At 43.9% G+C, this 25,956-nt stretch overlaps 1 protein-coding gene across 2 annotated transcripts in view; it reads right to left on the bottom strand.

Moving 5' to 3' along the window:
- TTYH3 (tweety family member 3) overlaps positions 1 to 25,070 on the bottom strand; it is a 79,127-nt gene extending 54,057 nt beyond the window's left edge. Inside the window, exon 1 of one of the 2 annotated variants that reach the window (XM_030484547.1) lies at positions 24,736 to 25,070. In XM_030484547.1, coding sequence (XP_030340407.1) covers positions 24,736 to 24,858 — 123 coding nt within the window. In that variant the 5' untranslated portion in view covers positions 24,859 to 25,070. The remainder of the gene's footprint in view (positions 1 to 24,735) is intronic. The other variant, XM_030484549.1, reaches the window with a different exon arrangement.
- Between the last annotated feature and the right edge of the window lie 886 nt (positions 25,071 to 25,956).

Below are 25,956 nucleotides of genomic sequence, written 5' to 3' on the forward strand. Positions count from 1 at the left end.
GACCAAAATCCCTAACTCTCAGAGCATTCAGAGCCAAAGGAAGGATACTCTGAAATCCTCTGCCCCACTTCCTAGTATGTGCAGGAGAAGCTCATCTTCTAAGCAGTCATTACTGATCAGCTTCATCTTCACAGAGAGCATCTGGTTGCACAGTGCAGACTCTCAGCTTGGAAAAGCAGAACTGGAAGAAGGCTGAAAACTGAAGACCAAAACAAACAGCCCAACTTCTACCATTTTTGAAAGAAAACAAATCAAAATTCTCTGTTACGTTCCCAAGTTGGCCACTGAAAACAAAACCAAAGACCATGGCAAGGTCTTAAGGCAGCACAGAGAACATACACTATCAAAGAAAAGTGCGTTGAGGGTGTAGAGAAGCATTAGCATCTCTGCCTTTGGCATCACACAACTGTAATTACAGCAATTGTTTGTGCAGGCTGTAACAGCTACCTGCTTCCCACTATTTATAAAGCAAAAGTCAAACCCTTGCAGAACCAACTGTGTTTTATGTCACTGCCTTCCCTAAACTGCCTACCCCTCAGCTGATCAAACTGCACTGAAGCAGATGAGAAGCACTAGCATGAAGTCAAACGGATAACCTCGGCTCCTGACAACCAAACTCCACACTGAAATGGGAGGCCCTGAAGGAATCCGTGCTGCCAGCTCTGTTGGGGATAAAGCAAAGAGCAGATTTAATATCTTAAAGACAAAACCCACAGATTCCTTGCACACACACACAGACATGTTCATTTCTGCTATGGTCATCTCAAATGGAGGAAAGTCTCCAAGAAATATAGCACCTTCCCCATACACTTTCTTGTCAGAGAGAAGTATCCTGCCAGTATACCCAGTAGAAAAACATATTTATTAAGTTTTCAGGGACTAAGTACAAATTCATTTGAAAATCTGTCACATCTTTTGTTAGTTCCCTTGAGTTATGTAGAGCAGAACCAGTTGTAAAGACATTTGATAAGTAGACAGCTAAATATTAGATTTCTTCATTATTCGACAGTAGCCAAAAAGATCTGTAATCATTTATATGGGCACAGTTCTCAAGCTTATAAATTACTGTTATTTCTGCATCAACTTGCTTTTATTTCAACAAGAAAAAAACAACCGAGGTAAAAAGCATAGCTTTAACAAGTGAGATCTCCCCAGTATTGACAGAGTACTGCTTTCCCCATTAACAGCTGCCACTGTATATGAAGGTAGAGATTTTTTTCTTTCTCTTCTCCAGCATCACCTCATAACATTTAGCAACAGAAGAAAAACAAGAACACCAGCATGAAAAGTCGTGACTATTCAGCACGGTGATGGGTAGGCTGATTCTCACCAGGCTCAAGCAATCACTCAGCACACCACTGGAGTGGTCTCTGAGCTGCAGAACAATGCCACACTTACTAAAACAGAGCCAGGAAAAGAAGAAAACAGTAGGCAGCAGAGTGCTTCTAAAACGTGTCATTTACCCCATCCACAGGGGGAAGATATCAAGCTTTTCCTCCATTTTTCTCTCATCTTACAAAAAGGCTATAAAATCCCTACGTCTTCAAATGAGAGTCTGCCTTTGATATCCACTACACAAACATTAAGATGTGTTGTTTAAGTAAGCTATCCAGAGGTCATCATCTAGCCAATCTGACCTGCTAGAGCAATGATGCACAGCGGACACAACTCCACTCTAGCAAGCAAGGCTATTTTTGCTGCTGTGCTTGAAGATCAAAGCTTTTCCCTCAACAGCTCTGATCCCAGGGGCTAAGGCCACTTTGGTAATAGCTAAGATGGGAAGAAAGCCCTCCACATGGAGGATAATTAAAATTCAAGCAAACACCAAGTTGAGGGCAACAAGCACCATGCATGCTATGTGTTAAACTAGTACCACTGACAGCACAGCAGCAAAAATGCCTGTAACTAAATCAAGTAATTCTCATATTCATAACTTAAAAGCTCTGTCCTCTGGGATACTAGAGTTTCTCCTCAAAGACTGCTCACCTCATTGACAGTCATGTTGCTCTTCATAATCTTGTCCACAAATTCAATCAAGCTCCAGATAAAATCTAATCAAGTTGGACAAGCTGAATTGCAAGGGCTGTCTTTTCGAGTCCTGTAATGGGAGGTCAGCTCAAAGTAAGCTTCTGATGTCCCAAGACTTGAGCAGACTTATTTCATGTAGTTGATCACTGCAGGCACCAAAGACCATCTTGGTTCCCCAAACTATTTTCAATACCCACTCCAGTGGAGCATTTGACCTCTAGACAAGACAGGTTTAATCTACTGTCCTTTTTGCTCATATCCTTAGTGACTTCTCCAAGCACAAAAATGGCTCTCCTAGGTATAGGAAAAACCTGCTATTCACAGAACTCCATTACTATAATCATTCCCCAACTTAAGATTGTCTCTCTGGAAAATATAACCATCCCTGAGAACTACTGCTAGTCTGAAGATAGTGACCATCCTAAAGCAAATTTAAAAGCACCCATAGGTTGCCAGGGTAAAGCATTTAAATTTAAGAAGACCTCATCCTTCACATTCAAGACATGTTGGTCGCTTCAGTATGTACTTCAGAGACACCCTTTTTCTTTTCTTCTCTCCTCCCCTTAACTGAAAAGACAAACTTTAAGCCATAGCCAAGATTTAAATCCTTTGGAACTCCCTAGAAAACAGGCATTAGGAAAAATATACTCCCATAACAATTAAACAAGAGGCCCTTTTATATTTATGCACTTTAAACTAAAGCAGTCAAAAGTATCAACACAAGTTATCTTTAAAAATAAAGCAACTCTTTTGAATACTGACCTGTATGCTGATATTATAAGAAAAAAACTATTCAAGAGTTCAAGGCAACTCTATGAACATGGTATTAGCAGAAGAAAACAATTTTGTAACTATATTAGTCACAAATTTTAGTGTAACTAAAATTTTACAAGGAGAATATACCACTTTTTCCCAGCATCATACTTATCTATAGATAAGACAGTGAATGCTCCCACTAGCCAAATTCCTACCATTTCAAAAGTCATTATTTCTAAGCTACTGAACAGATAAACAGAACTAACAAGTTTCCAGCCATAAGCCACTCCCCATCTTCCTCTTGTTGAGCGTGTGTAGCTCAGGTCATTTCCGATTTCGACTCCAGCAGGAAGTGCTATTTCAACCAGAGCACAGAAATAAGATGCCCAGACTCTCTGACTCTGCACTGCATTAAAAAAAGCACTTGGAAAAAAGGCTGCTGATTAAAGGAAGGGTGCTGTTATCTTCAACACACCAAGTGTTTGAAAGGATGTTCCCTCCCAGACACTTCAATGCATGAAAAGTTTGGGTCCCTTCCATATTTTTCCTTATTATTATTAAATAAAAGCTTTATAAAACAAAAGGAAGTGTTTGCTCCTTTCACTGTTTATCCAAGCCTCAAAATTAAAATATTCCTGCCTTGTCTCCACTCCAGATTGGTCCCTGGTGAGCATCTCCCAATATTTTACATATCAATATTGCTTTCTTGAAACTAAGCTCTAGGGAGAATGAAGAAGTGAAGAAGCTTAAGCACATTTATCAGGCTTGACACTTTCTATCAGTACGCAGCACTAGAAAACAATTTCCCTGACAAATGGATGGGCCTGAAGTAGTCACACAGCCCTGTATCATGCCTCCAACCTCATTCTTTTAAAGAGGTACAACTCTACAAAGGGTTTCAAAATACGGATAGACTTGCAACTGAGGAACTTGAATGGAAGGTGGGGACTGTAGCTGTGTCACAGACATAGCTGAAATCCAGGGGGCTAGTGAAGACAATTGTGTTACTGCTTGTCCAGCTGTAAAGTGGCATCACACCACCACCTTAGACACTCAACGTCAATGCAATATGGCTGTGATTTCACAGGTCATGTCCAAAGCTTTAATACATTTCAGTGAGGAGGAGGAGATGCACCCACACCACCCAATGAGAGCACCAAATCACACATAATCTACTGAAGTAGAAGGGAAAAATTGATCAACTGCTCATGTGTCAACAATGCAGCTCAAGACTTTTAAAGTGATGGAGAGTGTAGCATTCAGGGAAGAGAAACAAAGAAAAAGCTATGTAGCACTTCAACAGGAATAGTCCCTGCTCAGCTACCGTTCTGCAGGTCACAAAGTGGCCAGAAATAAAACACCATTACAGACCCCTTTCACCAGTGGTACAGTGGTTTGTTCTATCAGCTTTCACCATTGTTTCTGACTCTGAACCAAAAAGCAGCTATAACTGGCAAGAAATGGCTAATCTATAAGCCAAACCCACAAGTGTGTTCTTTCTGTGCTGGTTTAAAAAAAGCTATGGTTTAGCAAAACCTATGTGGTCACATGAAGGCAGAATCAGCCAGGAACCTTTTATTTGGCTCCAGAGTTCTGCTTATTGATTCAACACCCCAAAATATTCCAAAAGGGAGATTCAATACAAAGCCTTGTGTGTCCTGCACTTTTCCCCTCAATGCTCTTAGTGCTGAAGCACTATGAAGCACGGGTACTTCATTCCCACTCCTGGTTCATGCCAGACCAGAGTTAAAACAACTCATCCAACAAGAAGAAACCATGTTTTATGCCTGGATCAGGTTCTCAGTCTGGGTTACAGGGCAGCAGTTCAAATATCCTGGCCTCTAGTTAGCAGGACTGACTGCTGCTTTTTAGTACCAGGGCTAGTTACACAATAACCTGAATCAGACATACCTGTGCTGGTGTTGAAACCTGTTTTCAGCCGCATCAGTTCTTGATTTCACCACTGAGCAGCTCCCAAGTGCAAAGTGTTCCAGCCACCCGCCTGGACCATGACCTCAGGAACCAAACTTCCACTTCAGATAGGTATGATTAAAGGGTCTGAAGCTACAAATGTTATTAGGGATCAAAGAACCACATCCACATTAATTTTAAAATTCCCCATGCAAGCCCTTGGGTTTCAGTCCCATTTGCCCAAAGGTACAATGCTGAAACCACGATTTTGCACTATTTCTCCACTGAGGTCTTGCCTGAAGAAGCCTAGCACAGACAAATATCCATGTTCACAGCCCAAATCTTATTTTAAATCATGCTCAGAATGTTAGAATATAGTACTATAAATTTTTTCTCTTGTCCAATAAGGAATACACACATTTATTCCAAATGGGTGCTGGAATACCAAATGGTGTAGATTCACCAACGCACACAGGTCTCAGCACTACAGCAGTGACAGAGCAGTGCCATTCCATGGGAGCTCAGGAGCAAAAATATCTTTGATGCCATTAAAAAAAAACCCAACCCTGCTTTCCAAGGCTGCAGCTCCGTGCCAAATTTTGTGCAAAAGACTTCTACTGAGAAGAAAAAGCTTTGAGCTTACAGATAGTGCCAGAAAGCGCTAATGAGAACCTTGCTCCCATAAACCACACCTCCCTGTAAACACAGCATAGGACACTCTTCAACAGCATTCACCACAGCCTTCTTTGGAGATTTGTACTAGCTTTTATTTACTTTTTTGCTTTACTTATAATTTCACCAACAAATAATTGAGTACATACTACCTTAGACTTCTAGGTGGTTTAGGAATTGCCAGCAACAGCACGCTTCACCCTTGCTTTTTGCAGCACAAAGAGCTTCCAGCGCACTTAGGCCAAGCATACAGTTACAGAACCTGGACATCCAGGTCAGCCACAAGCAGAGGTTACCTGTGCACAGTGCATTATTACTGTCTGAAGCGAGCTTTCCAGACTGCATTTTCAAATCAGTCATGGCCTGCCTACCAGAAGCAATTTGTGGATGTTTAAAAAGAGATCTGCCACTCTAGAGAAATGGACTCATTCTTCAAACATCCAAATAGCAAGTACAAACCACGCAGCAAAGTTTGGACTGTGCATGACTATGGTATTTCCTGGGGTTTCAGCATATAAACAGGCAAACCTAAAGCCAATTTGGTTGCACGGACTTCTACAAAACCTCTGGGTTTAAACAACTTCTAAACTTTTGTCAAACTTTAAGTGACTTAAGTGTTCTATTGCATCTTTTGAGCATATCTCTAAGCACCTCCATGTTGCAAAAAAGCAAAAGAATAGCCTTTCCAAACACAGAACAAGGGAGGAAACATTCTGTAATGCTCCACAGTTCCCAGAACAGAATGACCTCTTCCAGCACTAACCCCAGTCTGGGTGCTGCAGGCTTGGACACCATCAAATCCTTCTGCAATTTACTGATGCAAAAGAGGAAGTGGTGACACTTCAGGCAGCCAAAGCTTTCCTGTTAAGTCAGAGATTGAAAAATGTACAAGGCAGCAGAATTATAAGTCACTCGGTTATAATTTCAGCAGGAAACACTCTGCTCTTATCAGCACTGCTTCAAGCCACCCCTGTTATGCTAATCCAGTAACTTGTGAGCACTGAAGCGCCCTTGATAGAGAGCCATTGTGAAAAAAATCAGTCCTTCAACATTTGTTTTCATAGCAGCTACATCTGGGGAAGAAATTACTGCAAAGCATCTACCTCTCAGCAGGTCACTACTTGGATCAGTTTTAGAGGCAGAAATGCAAATACCATATGCTCTGCTGAAGCTCTAGCTGCTTAGAGCTTCATAGATCCATGCCTTGTCAATATGTGCCACCCCAGCCCTCTGTGCTAACTGAACCATGTGCATGTCACTTGGACACAGCCATCGAGCGTGCTGCCTTACTTGGGATTGCTGCTCCAAAGCTGGGCCTGGATTACCAGTGTTACCACCTAGACAACAGCAGACAGCTCCCCTGTTGCTGTTGTCACACCTGACAATGGCAGAGAGGCAAGCCATCATCCTGACATGCCTCCATCTGGCAATGCTGGCTTTTTAGGACCATTCAATGCATGATTTACATACTGCTACTACTTATGCAAAGGTACATTAAATGCCAACTTTTGTCTAGGAAAAAAGTGATTCCCACAAGCTATAGCAAAATTTGTGCCTTTTGTACAGGCAGTGACTGCAAATTGGTTTCTGCATTTGTGATCAACTCGCCCTTTGCAATCATTCACTTCACCTTTCATTGGGAAGTTTAAGCCGCTTTGGACACTTGCTGTTGATATGGAAACTTTCCATCCACTAAAAGGCTATTTTTCTCATCATTGCAGTTCTGCATTTTGAAAGCATCACATCCTATCACCAACAGACAGTCTCGCTAGTCAGAAGCCCTGTGCCTTTGACCTTGAAAACCTTAAACACACTGAAGCCCTCTTTCAGATGGCATCAGCGACACTATTCACTGAGGACCAAACTATAAAGAAGTAGAAGAAGGAAGTACATTTTCTTTCACATCCTAAATTGGCTGACAGTTCTTCCCCCCTCACACTGTAATCCTGAGCTATGCTTCCCACCAACCCCTTTCTCTTTTGTCTCTAGGTAGGTATACTATAATTACTGTACATTTCTGTGTCTTCTCAAGGCTACCTGTAGATTAATAACCAGTGCTTGAGATGAACACTTTCTGTCCATGAAGAATCACAATTCAGAAGCACTACAGCTGAAGAGTTTAACAGGTCAAGTCCAAGGTGTTTCAGAGCCACCCAACAATCCTCAAAGGAAAAGTTTCTTCACTCAAAACAACTGCTGTGAACACACCCCAGTCACAGCATCTGCATCTGGCACTTGAGTAAGAGCAGCCACCGCAGCAGGACTCAATGAGTGGTCACACCAGCACCAGCTGAAGAACCAGGCTGCAGTGCTCCCTGCTCACCAAGTCCCCGTGCGAGAGTGCGTGGGGTTTTTAACTTCTAACCACAAATCAGGCTCTTTTCCACCAATATCTTCACAACTACTGACTGGCAGAAGAATGGCAGATTTTGGATTACAGCGTCTTTCCGAAAGAAAAATCCTGGAGCACAGACTCTTCACTGTTTTGTTTTTAACCTCACATTTGTGGTTAGAAACACAGCCCTCTGACATTCAAACTGCAAGTATGAGGAGGGATCCGGCAAAGGAAGAAGAGATCCAGTGGACAAGAGCCCAGCTGCCTCATCCACTTACCATTATGCACTCATGTAGTGCAGCACTTCAAAGCAACATGGAGTCAGGATATTCCTGGCCTGAAAACTCTTGGAAAGGACTATTTAATCCAGCCTCCCAGACAACATTCAGGCCACAGCCATTGTCAGCTAAGCAGTGGGCCATTCCTGCTATGAACCACCCTTGTGGTTCCTCTGACCTGTGGCTTAGCAATCCATCCAAGATATACCTTGTGGTGCTTTACAGTGACTTCAGTATGTTTCCAACATCACCACTTCCACTAAACAAAACTAGCATTTACCAGTCCTCCAAGAAGTGCTTATAGAAACTTAAAATAATTGGGCTATTTAAAACCAGCTGTTAGGGCTGCCACCAGATCAGCATACTCAAGTTAGAGGTTCCCCAATGCTGCATGTAGAAACACATGACCTCACCTTTTCTGGCTGTTGTGGTTCCTGAAACACCTTTTCAACAGATCTACACCAGGAACTGGTGTTTAGTTACTTATTTGCTATTTGCCAACCACCTCCTGCTTTATTTTTAATCCAGTCTTTCAAGCCACCACCATGGCTGGATGGACTTTCAGCCAGCTATCTCAACTGGTGAATCACATTCCTTTGCTTTATAATAACCTTCTCTGTTAATACCTACGCTTACCTTCACTGTTAACTTTGCATTTGAAAACAACTCTTCTGAAGCACCAAGTACCTTGTTACCTGTGCAGATCTGCAATTTGCCTGCTTGGAATATTATCATGAAGCAGGACTCAGCAGTGTGTAAGCAGAAATCCCCCAGGCTGTTTATGAACTCTCCCACAAAAGATGCCACAGAAGGGAGCCAGGTGGATCTTTTTGCATTTGAGTAGTTCTATACATATTTTTTAAGCCAGGCTGCAGCAGACATTCAACATGCACTTGAAATATCTCAAACCTAAGATCTACCCTTTCCTACATGGAATTTTTCTTTCTATTCTTTATAGACAGGTAATTTAAGCCTCATTTGTGAAGTTACTTTAAGAGAGCATCCTAATCAGGAACAAAGAGAAGAAAAAACTATATGCTCCAGCGTGGTATCTCTTACTGAAGTTTATTCTCTAATCATGTGGGGCTGGCAGACCTCACTAACTACAGGACCACCTGTAAAAATACATTCATTGCAGATTCTCTGAAGCTAAAAAGAAGAAAGCCATGTCCTCCTTAGCTCCATCACCTCTTTTGTATCACCACTAGAGTTCAAGATCCCTTGCCATATACTCAGTTCAGCTCACTAAAAGCACCAAGAAAAACAGTTTGGGCAACAATACAGAGTTAAATCCACCCTGACCAACCGCATTAGATTAGTGGGGAACATTATCTGACTCCCGACCTACACAGAAAACTGGATCTTTGACAAGAGACTTTTCACAGCACTTAAGGGCTGGCAACAGTTGCCTGGAATTCTTCACCCTTTTAGCAGGTGTTAAAGCTTCTGGGGAAGAGCCAAGCAGTCCTTTTGACTCACTGAAGCAATCGAACCATTTGTTACATCACCCCAAACACTGCAAATAGTGAGAGCAATTCACTAGAAAAGTTTTGAGCAGCCCCAAGATAAGATACCCTGAAGCCACAAAGCAAATATGTGCAATAACTCCCATGTCTTCGTGTTGCTTTTTATTGAATGAAAGCAAGTGGTGCATAAACTGCAGAACAAAGTAGAGCAGAGCATCTGCTCAAAGACTCTTACAAAGCATTCAGAAACTGTTCTCTCTTAAATCTATGCATCATGATACCTCTGGCAGTAACTGTGTGCAAGTAAAGTAGCTCTCTTTCCTTTATGGGTCCGCAAAAGAACCATTGCAAGACACCGTCTTGCAATGCAAGTGCAAGTCTTCAGTGCAGAAGGAGCTAAAGAGAGATGCTTTGGATTTTGCTGGTTCTTCCCATCATCTTTAACAATAAAACAGCCAGCTCAAGTTTTTACTAAAAAGAGAAAGCAAGCTTGAATGTGTATTGAGAAAGCATTTTAATTTAACCCTATAGACACTACCAGTGGGAAAAAATGCAGTACCTTGCAGCAGATAAACCTTACCCTCTCCAGACTGGAGAGTAAAGGTGCTCTTGATGGGGGAATGGAAAGAAGGAAGGTAGGAAGAGATATGGCTAGAACGTCCCTGGTGCCTTCCGGGTTTTAATAATACTAGCTGAGACAAGGCAGCCTGCCACACTTGTACCTTGAGATCAGTAACAGGCTCTCTATAGGGTTTACCTTGGTTTGCTAATGACACAGATTCACCTTCTTAAGGCCTCACTGCACTAGTTTAAGGACACACCACGCACATGCATGTGTACCCTTCCTCCTCGCCCCCATTCTGCCAGTGACATGGCCCCTAGGTGCAATGCAGCATGCAAAGCAGGATGCTGCTCTCTGCACATATGGCACTGTATTTACCTTTCTTTGCTCCACATTACTGAGGGTATTTACATGAGGGGATACTTCCTTCCTAAACTCTCTGTGCCCTCCATCCTTACTAGACATCATAATCCTGTTTATGACATACCGGTTACTCTGGAAGTGTATATTGTCATCAGATTATACCTTCAGGTGGAAAATACGTAAGTGAAGCAACACAAGCAGGTTTTTGCATACATGATAGTGCAATCCCACATGTAATGACTAGGAGCTTTAACAGCAGCTTGTGGACACAAAATATGACCACAAGGAATAGAATTGCACTGTGTTTTCACTTGGTTTTCTCCCTTTTCTTGTCACTGGCTCCCACTATTTATTTTAGACAGTGCCCTACAGCTGAACAGTACAGTCCCAGCCACTTTCCCAAGGACCCTGCACTGAAAACACTACCTCCTTAGTCCACAGATGAGGGTGAAAGAAATGACAAGATCATATAACCAAGCTCCACAACTCTAACTGCCCTTTTGTTGATTACTGTCTTTTATAGAGCAAGGATTCAGAGAACAGAAGCAAAAGAGACAGACCGTCTCAGATCTGACACGCTCGGTGAGGCGCATGACTAACCCAGCTCGAGCTAGCAGAGCAGGACAGTGTACGTGCCTGGAATGTGTAACCCCGCTTTGAAACCTACTTACCACAGGCACAGGCATAGGGGGTTATCTGGGTGCTGCCTCAAAGTTAACTACATGACAGCTAAGAGTGCAGTTAAACAGCCTAAAGACCCCAGTCCTTGCAAGCAGCTGGGAATCAAACAAGACACTGCCACCTACCAAGACCCCACTCAGCAGCACTGGAGGAGCTTTAGATCCTTAGAGCCAGGATGGTATAAGAAACCAGAACCCACACACAGCACTGATGCTCTCATGCAGTGCCTACCACCATTCCCCAAACTGATGGTATGTATGTACACCTGCCTCTAAACTCTTCCTGACCTACAGCACAGTTTCAGTCATCAGGACATTTATCTAGATCAAGTGATACAGAAATACTGTAGCAGAACCCAAAGATCCATTGCACAATCCAAGCCACAGCTGCACCAAGAACAAGATTCTTATCCTGGTATAGTTAATGTTTTGACTATAAGAAGAGTATGTAGCTTTCGGTTAACATCAAGCTTTGCACCACGTAATACTTCCTTACTGCAGCATTAGAACAACATTGTGGTCCTGTTTCACATGTGTCCTCTTCTAACAAAAAATCTTCCTCGCTGAGCCAAGGACTACATTATAGCTTCCAGAAGCTCTCAGCCCTGTTTACAATTAGCCTCTGTTCACAGCACATGGGAGAAACCATACACTGACCAAGGTCCAGGTGCAACTACACAGAAAACACTCAAGATCTCAGTTTTCCCAGAAGTGACCAGTGACTTGTTGGAAGGCAACAGTATGTCAAAGGCTAGTAGAGTACATCCTCATGGATGAAAATCTTGTAGAACTAGTTTTAGGCTCAAAGAAGTAGTGGTGCATGTGTTTGTGAGTAGGAAGTAAAGAACTAAACTGCTTATGGATCCCATCTGAAGGCACGGGTGTGAGAAAGAAAGCTCAGCATTCACTACATCAAACACCAAGCAGGAAATTTCACTTTGGAAAAGAAATAAAGACATGCCTGTTTTGAATGTGAACCTTGACGAGCATTAAAGGCCTATCCTTGAAACTGGCTCTTTCTTAGGAACCTTGTATTTCATTTATAGCATCAAACAATCTAGATCCCTCTTACCTAAGCCAGCACATGTAAACCAAACCTGTGCTGGAAGTCCTGCGCATAGGTTATACCTGCAGAACTACATTTCACCTGTCGGATATGCCACGGCTGTGGTACAAGAGGTACATTTCCTTGCAGGACAAAGTGTAGCTGACACCAGCAGAAGATGATTCAGATCTACCCACCAAACTTGGATTTGCAGTCTTCTTCAGCACTGAGAGCACATTAAGAGGTGAGTCAATCACAGGCAGAAGACCATAGCTAGCAAATAGCTATTAAATGTATTTAGGAGCAGTAACCAGACACGCAGCAGTCTCTCAGAGCATTTCCCTGGGAACAAAATTAACAGCAATGAAATACTATAACAGCAAACTGAATTTTAATAGCTGCAACAAAATCCACACAAACACCAAAAAGGTTGAAAGGGCACTCAAATGAGACACACGTGTGACCCAGCAAGCAGTTGCCTCAATAAGAATTTCAGACTTAAGATACAAGTGCACAGACAAGAAGAATTAACACGCCAAGGGGGGATTAGGGTAACAAGATCCCCATACCTTATCATCATCATCTGCTGGGAGAGGAGGCAAGTTCACAGCTTGTCCCTTCCTCCTTCTCCCATAACCTCCACATCACCCAAGGCAAAAGCTAAGTTGCACTAATAAAAACAGCAGAGCTAGCATAAACTGTCCAACCTTGTTATTTACACCTCAGCAGAATGCTCCCAGCATCTACTATCACTCACACGGCTTCTCCAAGAGCCGCCTGCTAAGGCACAGGCATTGGAAGCACATCCCAAAGTACCATTTGTCTACATGGAGAATTTTGTCAGCAGCACTGGGCACATTTTATATTCAACACCTTTGGTGTACCACTTATTATTAAAGCATTTAAAATGCTGAAGAGCTCATGTTCGAAGAGAATTTAACTTGTAGTAGGTCAAGCCAAAAACAGCTCAAAAAACCTTTAAGCTTTGAGACTGTCCCTGCAGCGATTAAGAGGTTCAACTGCTTGAGCACTCAACCTGCTCCAGAACATGGTCTCTGAGACCAGCCAAGAACTTCACCAGGATCTTTACCTGTTTGTATTGATGAGAATGAAAAGCTATTTTAACCTTGTAATTTTATTGCTCCCACTAATTTGTGTGGTCAAGCTGATTCAACATCTGTTGTCTAAATACGTGTATTTACATATGTCTTGGATATATACATATATAAGGAATGGCCAGTGATCCAGCATATTTGGCCTCAGAGACCAGGGATGAAACCCTGTCCTACCCAAGCTCTATGCATACTCAGTCTCATAAGCCAACAATAACTCAGACTGCATGGGGAGAGGACAAGAAGGGCAAACAGAAGACATCAGTCACATTCTGAAATACTAAAAGGCAGACAGGAAGCATTGTACAGTGCTTTTAAAATAGCACTTTCATCTGAAGACTTCTGTTTAGCTACAGTAGTGTCAAGCAAATCATTCCATCTTCACTGGATGTGCTATCTGTGCTTTCCACTAAACCCAGACAGAAAAAGACCCAAAACACAGCTGATCCATTTTTTCCTGCCACCTACTACAACTGCAGTAATTTCCCTCTTAAGGGAGTATGAACATTAATACTTGCCATTGACTAGAGGTATCTCTAATCTAGTCTTGTGCAACAGCTCCTATTTACTCTAGCCCAAGGCGTTCAGTCTAACCTTACTCGGGTTCAAACCTTAAGGGGGAAAAAAAGGCAAACCTATCTGGCAGTCATGTTTTCAGGGTCTACCATTGCATTCACAATGACTGTAGCTACAAGTGAAGTTGCAATAAGGTAGAAATAACAAGTCATTCCCTGAAGTCCTCTCAGCCTTCCCTGTAGTTCTCCTTCTGAAAACTAATTAAAAAACCAAGGACAAGTATTTCAAAGTTACCAGAAGTAGCACAAACTTCTCTCAGAAGACCCCGGTCATCTGTTGCCAGTGGTCACCCACACAAGTTTGTTCCGAAAATTACCTTCCTTCATATTTCAGAAACAAGAAGAGATCACAAAATAATGGAAGTTTGCTATATTTTTTTTTCCTCCCAGTAGACACAAGAAAAGTACCTGGTACTTTTTGTTGTAAACATTTAGCCATTCCCTACCTATTTGCTATTTCCAAATAGCAAAACTAGCACTGCAACTGCTCCTGTTACATTCTTATTCCGAAAGTAAAATTCCTTCAGGTGCTAAAGACGAGATTCTTGTGCAACTTCTCATTAGATTCTCCTTCCTCTTTTCTCTCCTTGAAAGCTACATTATTACACCTCCCAAGTTAAAAAAAACATTCATAAGCAGGACAACTCCACCCTTTCCTCTTAGTTCAACACTAGGAGGCAAGATTCAGCTAGCGGTCAGCTGCTACACACTCTCATCTTCTTCCCTCATTTCTCTGCCCTTCCATGTTCCTCACCAAAAGCCAAGAGGAAGAGCTCACCACATCTGCCTTTGCCAAAACCCCATGATTTCTGCAATTGATGCAGCACAGCTTATTACAGCTGCAAACTGTTCCTAGGCTCTGATAATTATAAGCCCATGGCTGGGTGTCTAATTAAAGGAGGAATGAATTAATGAGTTTTACCAAAGGCTTTTGAGTCACCATTATAATTCTCACCCTTAATCAGCAGCAGGACACTCAAAGGACAGCATGAGCAGGATCAAGAGCGGAGAGGGGGGGAATAAACCACCCCCAGCTGATGCTTCCCCCATCACGTTCCTCTCCAACATGTCACTGTCATTCAGACCCGGACAGCCAGATCAAACCCAGCAGGAAAACGCCTGGGCCATTTGGACAGCTGAATACAAAAACGCTTCCTGAAGCTGCCACAAAGCACACACCAGCCTTTGAATGCCGAGCAGCAGCGAGATGCAGGGCGAGAGGCTCTGCAGAGTGCTGACTCCACCGCTTTCATTCATCCACAGCCCCAGCCCCCACCCAGTGCCAACAATTACAGTTCAGTCTCAGGCTCCCAAGGAGGCAGAAATTGAAAACACGTTTTCATTGAAGCACAGCTTGAATTTCATGAATTCCATTACTCTCGGCTTTCTCAGCATTTCCTGGAGTGAATACTGTAAAACAAGGGAGAAAGGGGGTGGGGGAAGCTGTATGCGAGGTGGCAATCATATATGCCACCCCTCTGACCATGCCAGTCTGTGAAGAGACTACAGAGGCACTTGCAGCAAGGAAGCGACATAAAGAGCTATCCCTAAGCAGAAGAAAGGAAGTATATGCTAAACCTAAGTTTAGGGAGGAAGCAAAGTAACAAACTGCCAGAGGCCTCGGAACAGTAACATCATCCGTTACAAGGAGCGCTCAAATGGCAACGCTACAGGCACAGCCCACATGCAAAGCATTACAACTTCAGCAATGCAACAGAGAACAGGTCTTTAGTAGACTTAAGAGAACTACTGTAGCAAGCATCAAAATCACCAGTTTATCAGCTACAGGAACTTGAGCACAATGTTAAACTGCAAGAAAGAGCATGAAGTACAGTGAAGTCATACTCTGCCTACCACGTTATTCAGAAACCTTCTATTCAACACTAAAGCAACTATAATCAGAGAAAACAGGTACCACCAAACAATGGGTCATTTTTTCCACATGTACAGTTGTAACCCAGTCAACTTTGGGATTATTTAGGTCTGCTAACTGACACCTTATGGAGAGCTTTTGACACCATTACCAGGATTCTTAAGGGTTCCTTTGCCAACACCCTTTTCCCTCTCTCGCCCCCACCAGCTTGGACCTTATCTTAAGGAGCATTACATCATCTGCTGCACCAAGACCTCCTTGTAACAGACACCATTATGCAACTGAAGTGCCTCCATTTGGATTTTGGCGTTATTTTGGATTTCAGTGTTGAATAGAAGGCTTGTTTAAATTCCCTGCATGAACAGCAGCATTTTACAGCCTGAAAAGGGTGTCCATGCACAGACACCAACACTGGCATAACAACGCGTCTGAATGTGTTATACATTTGTGAAACATTCATTCCCCACATTCCCATTTCCCCTTGTCCAGGAATAAGTCTGGTATTGTTAGGACTGATTAGCAATATCTTTCATCCTTAATTTCACACCACAAAGGACTTTCATGCATATGCACGTGTGGCACCATTCTGAGATGTATCAGCCAGAAAAAGCATTTAGCAGTGACCGAGGAAATCATAATCCGAGGGTGCAGCTCCAGTTTAAGTACGGGTGAAGGGGAGTGTCAGCTCCTTCCCCTGGCTGGTTTCAATGCTGCTCTTACTATTGACCAAAAAATGCTCATTTGTTAAAACAGGGACTTAAAAGAAGTCTGGCACACATCACATCTGCTGAAGCAAGCAACCTGATAACCATGTGAAAGCACACATTATGATGTGACCCTCATATTCAAGTGCCTAGAGAAGGAAATCTGTACAAGTATCGTGACTGAGTTATACCAACTGCTGTGTCCCTGTATTGCACACTAACCTACTTTTTTTTTTCCCCAAAGAGAATAGCCCTTGCAGCCTTAAGCACAAACGACTACTTTGCAAGGACACGCACATTTGTGGCTTACTAAACCCTAAAGCTCAAAATTATAAGATCAGACACAAAAACTACACATGGCTCATTACCCAGAAATCTAAAAAAATCCAAAATGATGTAAAAAGAAGTTTGAAACTAAAGCCTTTGCAGCATGAAAGTGGACCATGTTCTGCTCTTTCCTACTTCATCTGAGGAGAAAAAGAGAAATAAAACACATCAGCATGGCACTGCCCCACAGTGACTATTCACTAGATATCTGCAGACCTTTCCACCATGCAGCAAAAGTTATTTCTCATTTGGGGATAAACCTAACCAATTCCTAGCTTTTCACCACTGCAACACAACCAACAGCCTCAGCCACTCCCTGAAGTGGAAGAAAAGAGAAAGATTTCTAACAGTGATGGCTCTTTTCTTTTGGACTGTCATTTGAGTGCATCCCCAGCACTACAAATCTTTCATGAACTTGATCCTCCTTGATTTTAGCTTGCCTGTCTTCCTCATCATCACCTTAAACAAAGAACTGGTAGGATGACATGCCCAGAAAGTACAGCCAGCCTTGCTGAAAGAAGAGCAGGTTTACTGGGGTTTGGTTTTGTTATTAGAATTATTAGAGGCAACTCTCCAGCAGACATGAATATATCCTTGAGTATTTTGAGTCTTAGAATTGAGAATTAAAGTTCACTACAGAAGGTAATCCTGATAAACTCCAAAGTTATTCAAGTCTCCCCTGAACCTTAGAGCAAAAATTCCCAGACATCACGTCCCTTCCCCCAGCTATGGGAATTACATTCAGTTGAAAACAAGCCAAGTTCTCCTACCCACTCAGGGGGAATGGGAAATCTCAATGTAACTGGTGGAAAGTTTACTACTAAAAGATAAAACAGAAGCAAGAGGAGAACTGACAGCTGCAAACAACATGCTGACTCCCCTCCATCTCACGAAAATTAAGAGTGAGCACCATCTTACTCAGTGCTTGCTTGCAGCCACCCAAGAGTATTCACTTGACATCAAAGAACCTAAAAGAATGGCTTCAAGAGAAGCATTAACCATCACTGCTTAGTCTTCAGCATCCTGACCCTTACAGGTACAGAAGTGTCCCACAAAGGAGTCACACAGACCTGACCGGGCAAGCTCTGACACACCACAGTCTTGCCACATCAACGCAAATAGCATGAACTATTAGGTTCTAGACTTCACCCTTTCCATCAGCCAGTGTGCTGGTGGGGTATGTGAAGGGGTGAGGGTGAAGAGGTGTAAAATTAGCCAAATCTTAGAAGGAGGAAAAAAAGGGAAAGCAAAAATAAAGAGAGAAATGCCAAGGGATTGGGAAGTGCTTGTCCCTCCAACTATTTGAAGACACATATGTCAAGAAATCTGATGTGACAAAGGCCCATAACTTTTGTCTATCTCATTCTCAACACACAGGTTTCTGTTTACAGGTTCAAAAACACATCTAACCCCAAAACACAAGATCAAGACTTGTGGCACAGCCCCTTAATCCATGTCCAAAGCCTTGGGATTAAATCAGAGGAAAGCACCTGACTTCCCACCCTTAATCTCCAGAGTCATGCCTAATGGGATATGTTCTTCTGGGTGTGAATTTCTCACTCTCCCAAATGAGGACCACTGAAAATCTACACCCAGTTTGAAGCACTGCTTGTTTTATTGGATCACCATTGAAACAAAGGCTTTTTGTTAACCTGCAGAGTGTGGATTTTCCTCTGCTGAAAAAGGCATTAAGAATTGAGAGAAATGAAAAAACAAAAAGGGAAGAAACAGTTAATACTGAACTGATTTTGACTAGCCCTTTCTCCAGGATGTGAGCGAACTGCCTTTGCAGCTGGACGCCAAGATAAGCTTCCAAAGAAGCTGTGTCATTCTGGTGGCAAACCGAAGGTTAGAGCCCCCCACCTGTATTTTTAGTTTCTGTTCAGACTCTTGTTTTTCCAAAGCAAAAGCAAAATATAAGATTCTTAAATGTGAGCTCCTCCAAACCCATAAACACTTGCGTGCACACAGGTAACTGTAATATACAGGCAGCACCCAGAGGAAGTGGATGCATTACCCAAGATTTACTTCACAAGTACTTAAATGTAGACCAGGAGACAAACTGTTACACTTGTGTAGAAAGAAAGATAAAAATAGAAGATTTTCAAGAGGACAAATATCATCTTGGTGCAGAAGCATCAAGGTGCCAGTGGCTGGTCCCCACTTGGCCAGATTAATGCTTTTAACTCTGGTTCTACTCTTCTAGCTAAAACCAGCACGATAGTCTCAGAGCACCACAAGCTGCACAGAGGTCTCTTAAGAGTGGGAAGCTCACCAGGCCTGGCAAAAGCATCTTCTCTGTGCAGGATCAATACTTTTGGAACTCTACCCAGATGAAGCAAGCATGGTTTACATCTTTGCACACTTGCTTGCACTGCCTTCCCTCCTCCCTTCACGTTTCACATTTCTCCTAGTCACCTTTTACCCCTCTGTGTGTACTTTGGTCTGCTAAAACCATACATTCAGAACAGTTACTTTTTTTGACTAGAGTAAGGTAATCTACAGTCAGGGTTTCCAGAAACTGTCAGTTCTCTGGAGACCATCTGAAAATGTAGCAGCACAGCATGGGTCAGCAAAAAAAAAGTAAGGCTGCAGACAGAAAGCTGGCAAAGGCTGACTTTTTTCCTGTCTGTGTACCATATGCTGCTGCATGAATCGGATGTATGGTCAACAGAAACCGTTGTTATCTAACTTTGGTAAAAATCAGCCATCAAAGATGGTCTTGATTTTGTATTTTTGGTTATTCATTATGCTACAGTTGCCTAGTAAAGGCAGAAAAAAGGAGTCAGCCTAAAGCAGCAGTTTGCTGATAAGAGGTATTACTGCATGGTTACTCATGCAACTGAGACTGATGACTAAAGGGAAGAGGGGATTTACCATCACTTCTTAAGAACTTAAAAGCAACTTCATTAGAAACCATTGGATTCTACTAATCAGTGTCACCTAACCTTCCTGGAAATATGAGCAAACTAGTGCTACAGCAGATTCAGACCTTGGAAATGGCCGATCTATTCTTGAAAGAAAGAAACCTTCAGTCTAACCCCTTTAAGAAGGCACATTACCCTCTGACTTTGAGCCAACTAGACAAAAACACGTCATCCAACTTGACTAATACACATGTTTCTAATTTACAGAAAGACTCTTGGTTTCAGAACTGAAATAAGATGCCAGTACAGTAGAGGAAGTTCTAAAACAATCTCTACAACCCAAGGTTTTTGGCAGTTTAGGCTCCATCATATTTCTCCAGCCAAGAAATATTTCCAAAGATGACATTAGTTGTTATGTGTAGGGAAACAGTCTCACAGAGCCAGAAAGTACCTGACAGGATTAATTCCTTGCTGAACCTTTGGCTACAGGTTCAAACACACATGCCTTGTGTTAGAGTCTGCAAGCCAAAATAAGGGAAGCATCGTTGGGTTTACACAGTACCTTTCACTGCTGGATCCACCCTCAACACACATACAGTGGTAGAAAAAGAACACAAAAGCACTAACAGATGTATGATAGGAAACTCCTGGCTGATAACACTAAAGAGACCGAGGACTAAAGCATACTCCTATTCTTATCAATGCTGCCTTTAGCATGGTTCTGCATCTTAATTGGTGTGAATCAATCATCCAGTCTTTTTTCCAAAGCACATACAGTTGCCATTACACCTACTACCCATGCATTTGCAGTTCCGACTCTCACAGAAAAAGCATGAGTGGTGCAAGGAAAGAGTTTCAAAGATGCTGGAGAACTTCGCTTTATTCTAGCCTGATTCATACATAACCCATGCATTTACACAGATTCAGGTCAACATTGCCGTTTCCCAGCTATTAAGGAAAAGCACAAATTCAAGTCAATGTGCTCTGTAGCTTAGCTTTTACAGCCTCTTTTCCTCACTGTCTGTCATACACTTCTTGGCACACTGGGACTTAAGAGCTACAATAAAGTGTTGCAGGCTCCTTTTCTGTCAGTACCAAAGATACCCTGTCTCAAGCACATATCCCATTACCTGTTGTTGTGCTGTACTAAAAAGCTATTCAGCTTTTCTACTTCTTTGTAGCAGGTAACCTCCACACTACCTCAAGGCCCTTAATGAACTATACCCTGAGAAATACAGTGAATTCAATGCCATGCAACTAAGTCATAAGTAGAAGTACTTATATTACTAAAGAGATTAAACTAGTGACAGCTGCAGTCTCAGGACCATTTTACTAGTCTGATTAACTGAATTGCAAAGTAAGTGGACAGTACTGGCAAGATCATCATCATTTGTTCAGCAGCAAAAGGCACAGAGACCAAAACCGGTATTAGCATGGTGCTGTCAGTAGGAACACAGGCTTTGCTCCATTTTTACATTCCCTTCACTCCAGAGTTTGTGACTCACTACACAATGAAAAGGCTTTGCAGAGCACTGCAGTATGACTCAGATGAGAATACAGCCAGAACAAAACTGTTCACATCAAGATATCTTCAACCCCAATGATCTATGGGAGGATTAGGAAACAAACTGGTCTGGTAAGATCTTCTATGGGGATGACTCTATGGGGCAAGTCCTGCATAAGGGCAGCACATAAGGGCAGCTCTGACAGGACTCACGAGCATGCCAAACCCCCTGGAGAAGAAGGATCACAACCCATTCTATACTGAAGCTCAGCTCCATTACCCCAGAAAAAGGAAAGAACTAGTTATACTGCTGTCCACAGCTTGTCATGACAGAAGCATCTGAAGGACATGCATGTACACATACATTTTTAAAGAATCCGATCCAGAGGGGAAAGGATCTCCACACTTGCACACACTGTTCTAACCTAACGCAACATGATAAGCGGTGGGAGAAGATAAGAAGTAAGTAATACCAATGAGAGAGCATTGTAGAGACTGACTCAGGTGACAAAGGTACACAGCCAAAACCTGCAGCTGCATTGATATCAGCCCTTGGCAGCATCATTGCCTTAAGTGTTTCTCATGCTCTCAGACAAAAGGAGGAAGCCCCTGTAGGTTGGTACACAATGGACACAGCCGCCTTGAGACAGGCCGGTGCACAGCTGGTGTCCCTCCTGCTCTGAGAAAAGGGACTACGTGGGACAGAACGGAATAACTAGTCATTAGATCTACATCATCTAGATACCCCCCATCATCCAGAGTCCCAGAAGAAATAACAAAGACCTAGGCTACAAAGACCAGCAGTATGTGCTTATCTATGAGCTACATGCACTCCAGAGGGGGTTCAAGGGACAATAGCTTGTCTGCTGCTTCAGTGGAATAGCAGCTTGTGCATTACACAGTAATCCTTGCTAGATAGAGGTGGAAAGCCTGTTAAGTCAGCAGCCTCCTCACCTGCAAGGAGCACGTGGCGCTGCAACAAGTGACATGACAACATCCAAATCCAAGCCACTGTATTTCACTTTCATTTGAAGTGAGATGTTCAGTTGATAGACAAGTTAAAAGCCTATTATCAAAACATGAGTACGAGGAAAAAGGTAGGTCTTTACCAAGAGGTTACTAAAGAAAACAGTTTTATAAGGAAAGCAATGTTTTCCCTTGGTCATGGGTTGGGAAATCTTTTCTAGACAAGCAGTGAAAAATCAGAAAGGGTACATTACCTATTTCCTTATAACACGTAAGAACAAGAACAGACACTGAACCTTGCTGTATGCTTACTTATGACAACTGCCCAGCTACCCGATGACTTGAAGTCATGGAAACTTAAAGGTATTTTCAGTTTAGTAAAGGTAATCCTTCCTTACTACAAGCTGGGACACTCTGCCCTTTCCCATCCCCATAAACTCCCAGCTAGCATTCCCACTGACCTCTCCAGCCACTGGAGAATTCAAGTGCAACATGCAGTTTAACAGTCTGTATTTAAGAACAGGGGTATCAACCACTAATGGAATAGAAAACAAAAATACACACACAATTTGTGCCAATGAGACCTTCAGAGGAAAAAAAAAAAAAGAAAAAAGAAAAAAATATGCAGAATTTTAAATTTAAAAATGGACTTTCTTATTGTCAAGTGTGTATATAATCTCACCTGCTTAATAAAAAAGGTTCCTAAAGAAAAGGGGAGACTATACAAGCACAGGCTACAAACAGAGCAAGAAATCCATAACAAAGCTAACAGAAAATGCTCAAACCCAAAAGGCCTTCAGAACAATTTAAGGCATGAGAGAGCCTTTAGCATTACAGTTCCCACTCCAGGATTAAGTTTCCTTGTTTCACTGCATTAGAATTAATCTACATGGCTATGAACTCCGGAGTCAACTTGCAGAGCCACAGCAGCTTCGTTATGCAACCAGCGACACTGATCACCCAGGCTGTGTTACTGGAGCCTGCTTGCTACCCTTCACCAACCCCCAAACCAGCAAAGCTGCTGCTGCTGCTCCTCAAATCGTTCTCTTGACAACAGATGCTTAAGTAATCCAGACATTTAGGTTTGGATTTGATAAGATGTTTTCTTGCAAGCTGATGGTAAGACTTAAAAGGCCATTTACTGCTGTGCAAGAAGTCCTTAATATCATCAAGGGAGGGGAGGCAGCTACACAGGAGGAGAGCAGCAGAAGGCTTTAAGTCAGAATATGATTACTGTAGAAAAATTATCTGACAAATGAACACAGCCTCAGATTGTTGCAAGGAATGCTTTTAAGCAATTTAAGCAAAAACAGTACATCTGCTGTCTACTCAAAGGTCAATGAGTGCTTGTTTCATGATAACACACTTCCAAGAACATCCTTCCACGAACTCTTAACTTTTGATCTTCAGCATTTCATATCCCTTGTTGTAAAGGCAGCTACCCTCTGAGGTCAGGGAAATGCAGTTAAGCTGCTGTGCAGCATTACATCTGTGTGTGGCCATCTTGAACTCTGCAAAGCCCAAGGAACTAAAACAAATTAACAAATTGAAGCCCCAAACACAAAAGTTAGGTCAGAAGTCTGGTTTGTTTACTGGTTTAAGGATGGTTCTTTGTATCTACCCATTGGTCTTTAAATTAACCTCTCACATTTTCCTCTAGCTTCAGCCCATAGATCTGTTCCTCTGTTTAAAACAAAAAGCCAAAACATACTGCTTTCTAAAGTATTTCTAATACCTTTCACTCCTAGGATAAACGAGAACTGTTTAGATGCCCTAGCCTTTCTGCCTGTGTGCGTGTTCGCAGGCTGTGTATATAGGACACCACAAGTACGTTCAGAAAAGCAAAATGGTGTTTTCAAAACCAGAGACTGTGGCAAAACAAGGCAGCAGAGCCACTGCAGCTCTGTTCCAAGATGACAGCAGAGAACACAGATGTTAGAGCACACAGATTCACTCCACAATCATTTTAATTACACGCCTAGCCAACCAAGCACAGGCTAAGCAGCATTAATGAAAAAAAGAAAGGCAGCACACGAGTATTCTGAGAGCATCTTCCTGTGCACTTGATGCTAACGCCGCTCTCGTGCATTAAGTCATCTGTTTTCCAGCAGGCAGGCAGCCGGTTTTGGAACGCGCTGCTGGCCTCTCCGCAGGTCGTGGCAGTGCGGGGCTGGCTGAAGAGTGATCAGTGCAGCTGCGTGGGGCAGAGTGGGTATCCTCGGCGATGATGGGTTATGATCCGACCAGCGGGATGTGGCCGGGACAGTGGCTTCGCCTGGACACTATGGCTTGGCAGCAGCGCAGGAACCTGGCGAGGGCACTAGGCCAGAGTTGCCTCTTGCTTCCCCTTCCAGGGGATCCTTTCACCGTTTCCCAAGAATAACCCGGGTTCCCAGCAAGCTAGAAGTGGCCCGCGGCTCCTGCCCACCCCGCTGCAGGGTGACGGCCTCTTGCCCCCGACCCAGGCCAGCAAGACCCCCAACCCCATCCCAGCAAGGAGGCAGTCGCTCCATGAGGTGGACATGCACCACACAGAACAGGGCTGGCCGGCACCCACCAGAGCGCCCCGAACCCCCCTCCACAGCCCAGTGGGCCGAGCCCCCTGCCCCGCACAGCCCACGGGTGTGCGAACACCCCCGGCCCGGGCTGTGTGGGGTCCCCCCCCCCTCACAGGACACAGCCCCACACCTATAACCCGTGCGGGGACCTACCTGCTGGTACTCGGCGTCGTGCGGTCGGAAGTCGGCGGCGGTGAGCTCCCAGCGCAGGCTGAGGTGCGGCAGGCGGTGCAGCAGGCTCACCCACCAGGGCGGCGAGTAGCTGACGCCCGCCATGCCCGCCGCGCCTGGCCTCACCTCACCCCGACCCGCCGGCCATGGAGCGCCGCTGCCCGCCTGGCTCCCTCCTCACCGGCGGCCCCGCATGGCCGGTACCCCCCGCCTCCTGCTCTGCCTCCTCCCTCCCTCCCGCCGCGCCGCTCGCTCCCTCTTTGTTCGCCGAGACGCTCCACCGCCTCCGCGCCCGGCGCCGCCCGCCCGCTCCCATTGGCGCCGCCGCGCTCCGCCCCGCCCGCCCGCCGCGGCCCCTCAGCGCGGCCCCGGCTCCACGGCTCAGGTGGCCTCAGGAGAGGCCGGGTTCGTGCCCCAGCGCAGCGGGGTTAGCAGCGGAGTCGTGCCGTAACATGGCGCCTTGGCGCATGGAGGTGCGTGGCAGAGGCCCCCACGGCATCAAACCCACAGCAACATCAAACGATCTCCCCTTCACTCAGAGCAGCGCCTTCCCCTACAAAATAACCCCAAAGTGGATCCAACTGCTTAGAATCACAATCAACTGGGTTGGAAAAGACCTTTAAGATCATCAAGTGCAACCATTACCCCAGCACTGCCAAGGCCACCACTAAACCATGTCACTGAGGGCCTCGTCTACATGGTTTGTGAACATTTCCAGGGACGGTGACTCCAGCACTGCCCTGGGCAGCCTGTTCCAATGCCTGAGCACCCTTTGGGGAAGCAGTTTTTCCTAATATTCAGTCTAAACCTTCCCTGGTACAGCTTGAGGCCGTTACCTCTTGTCCTATCCCTTGTTACTTGGGAGAAGAGACAAACTCCACCTGGCTACAACCTCCTTTCAGGTAGTTGTAGAGAGCAATTAAGTCCCCCCTGAGCCTTCTCTTCTCCAGACTAAACCCACCCTAGTCCCTCAGCTGTTCCTCATCACACTTGTGCTCCAGACCCTACACCAGCTTCGTTGCCTTTCTCTGGACCCGCTCCAGCACCTCAATGCCTCTCTTGCAGTGAGGGGCACCTTGCTGATGTCAGCACTGTTCCTGGCGCATTCTATCTTCATCCCAGATTTTGGAAACATCTCATCTATACTTAAGCTCAGCAGCAAATAAACTTGCTTTGCTCTCAATCTCTCAGCTTCAGCTGCTT

Source organism: Strigops habroptila, chromosome 4 (assembly GCF_004027225.2).
Source record: "Strigops habroptila isolate Jane chromosome 4, bStrHab1.2.pri, whole genome shotgun sequence".
Classification (NCBI taxonomy): Eukaryota; Metazoa; Chordata; class Aves; order Psittaciformes; family Psittacidae; genus Strigops; species Strigops habroptila.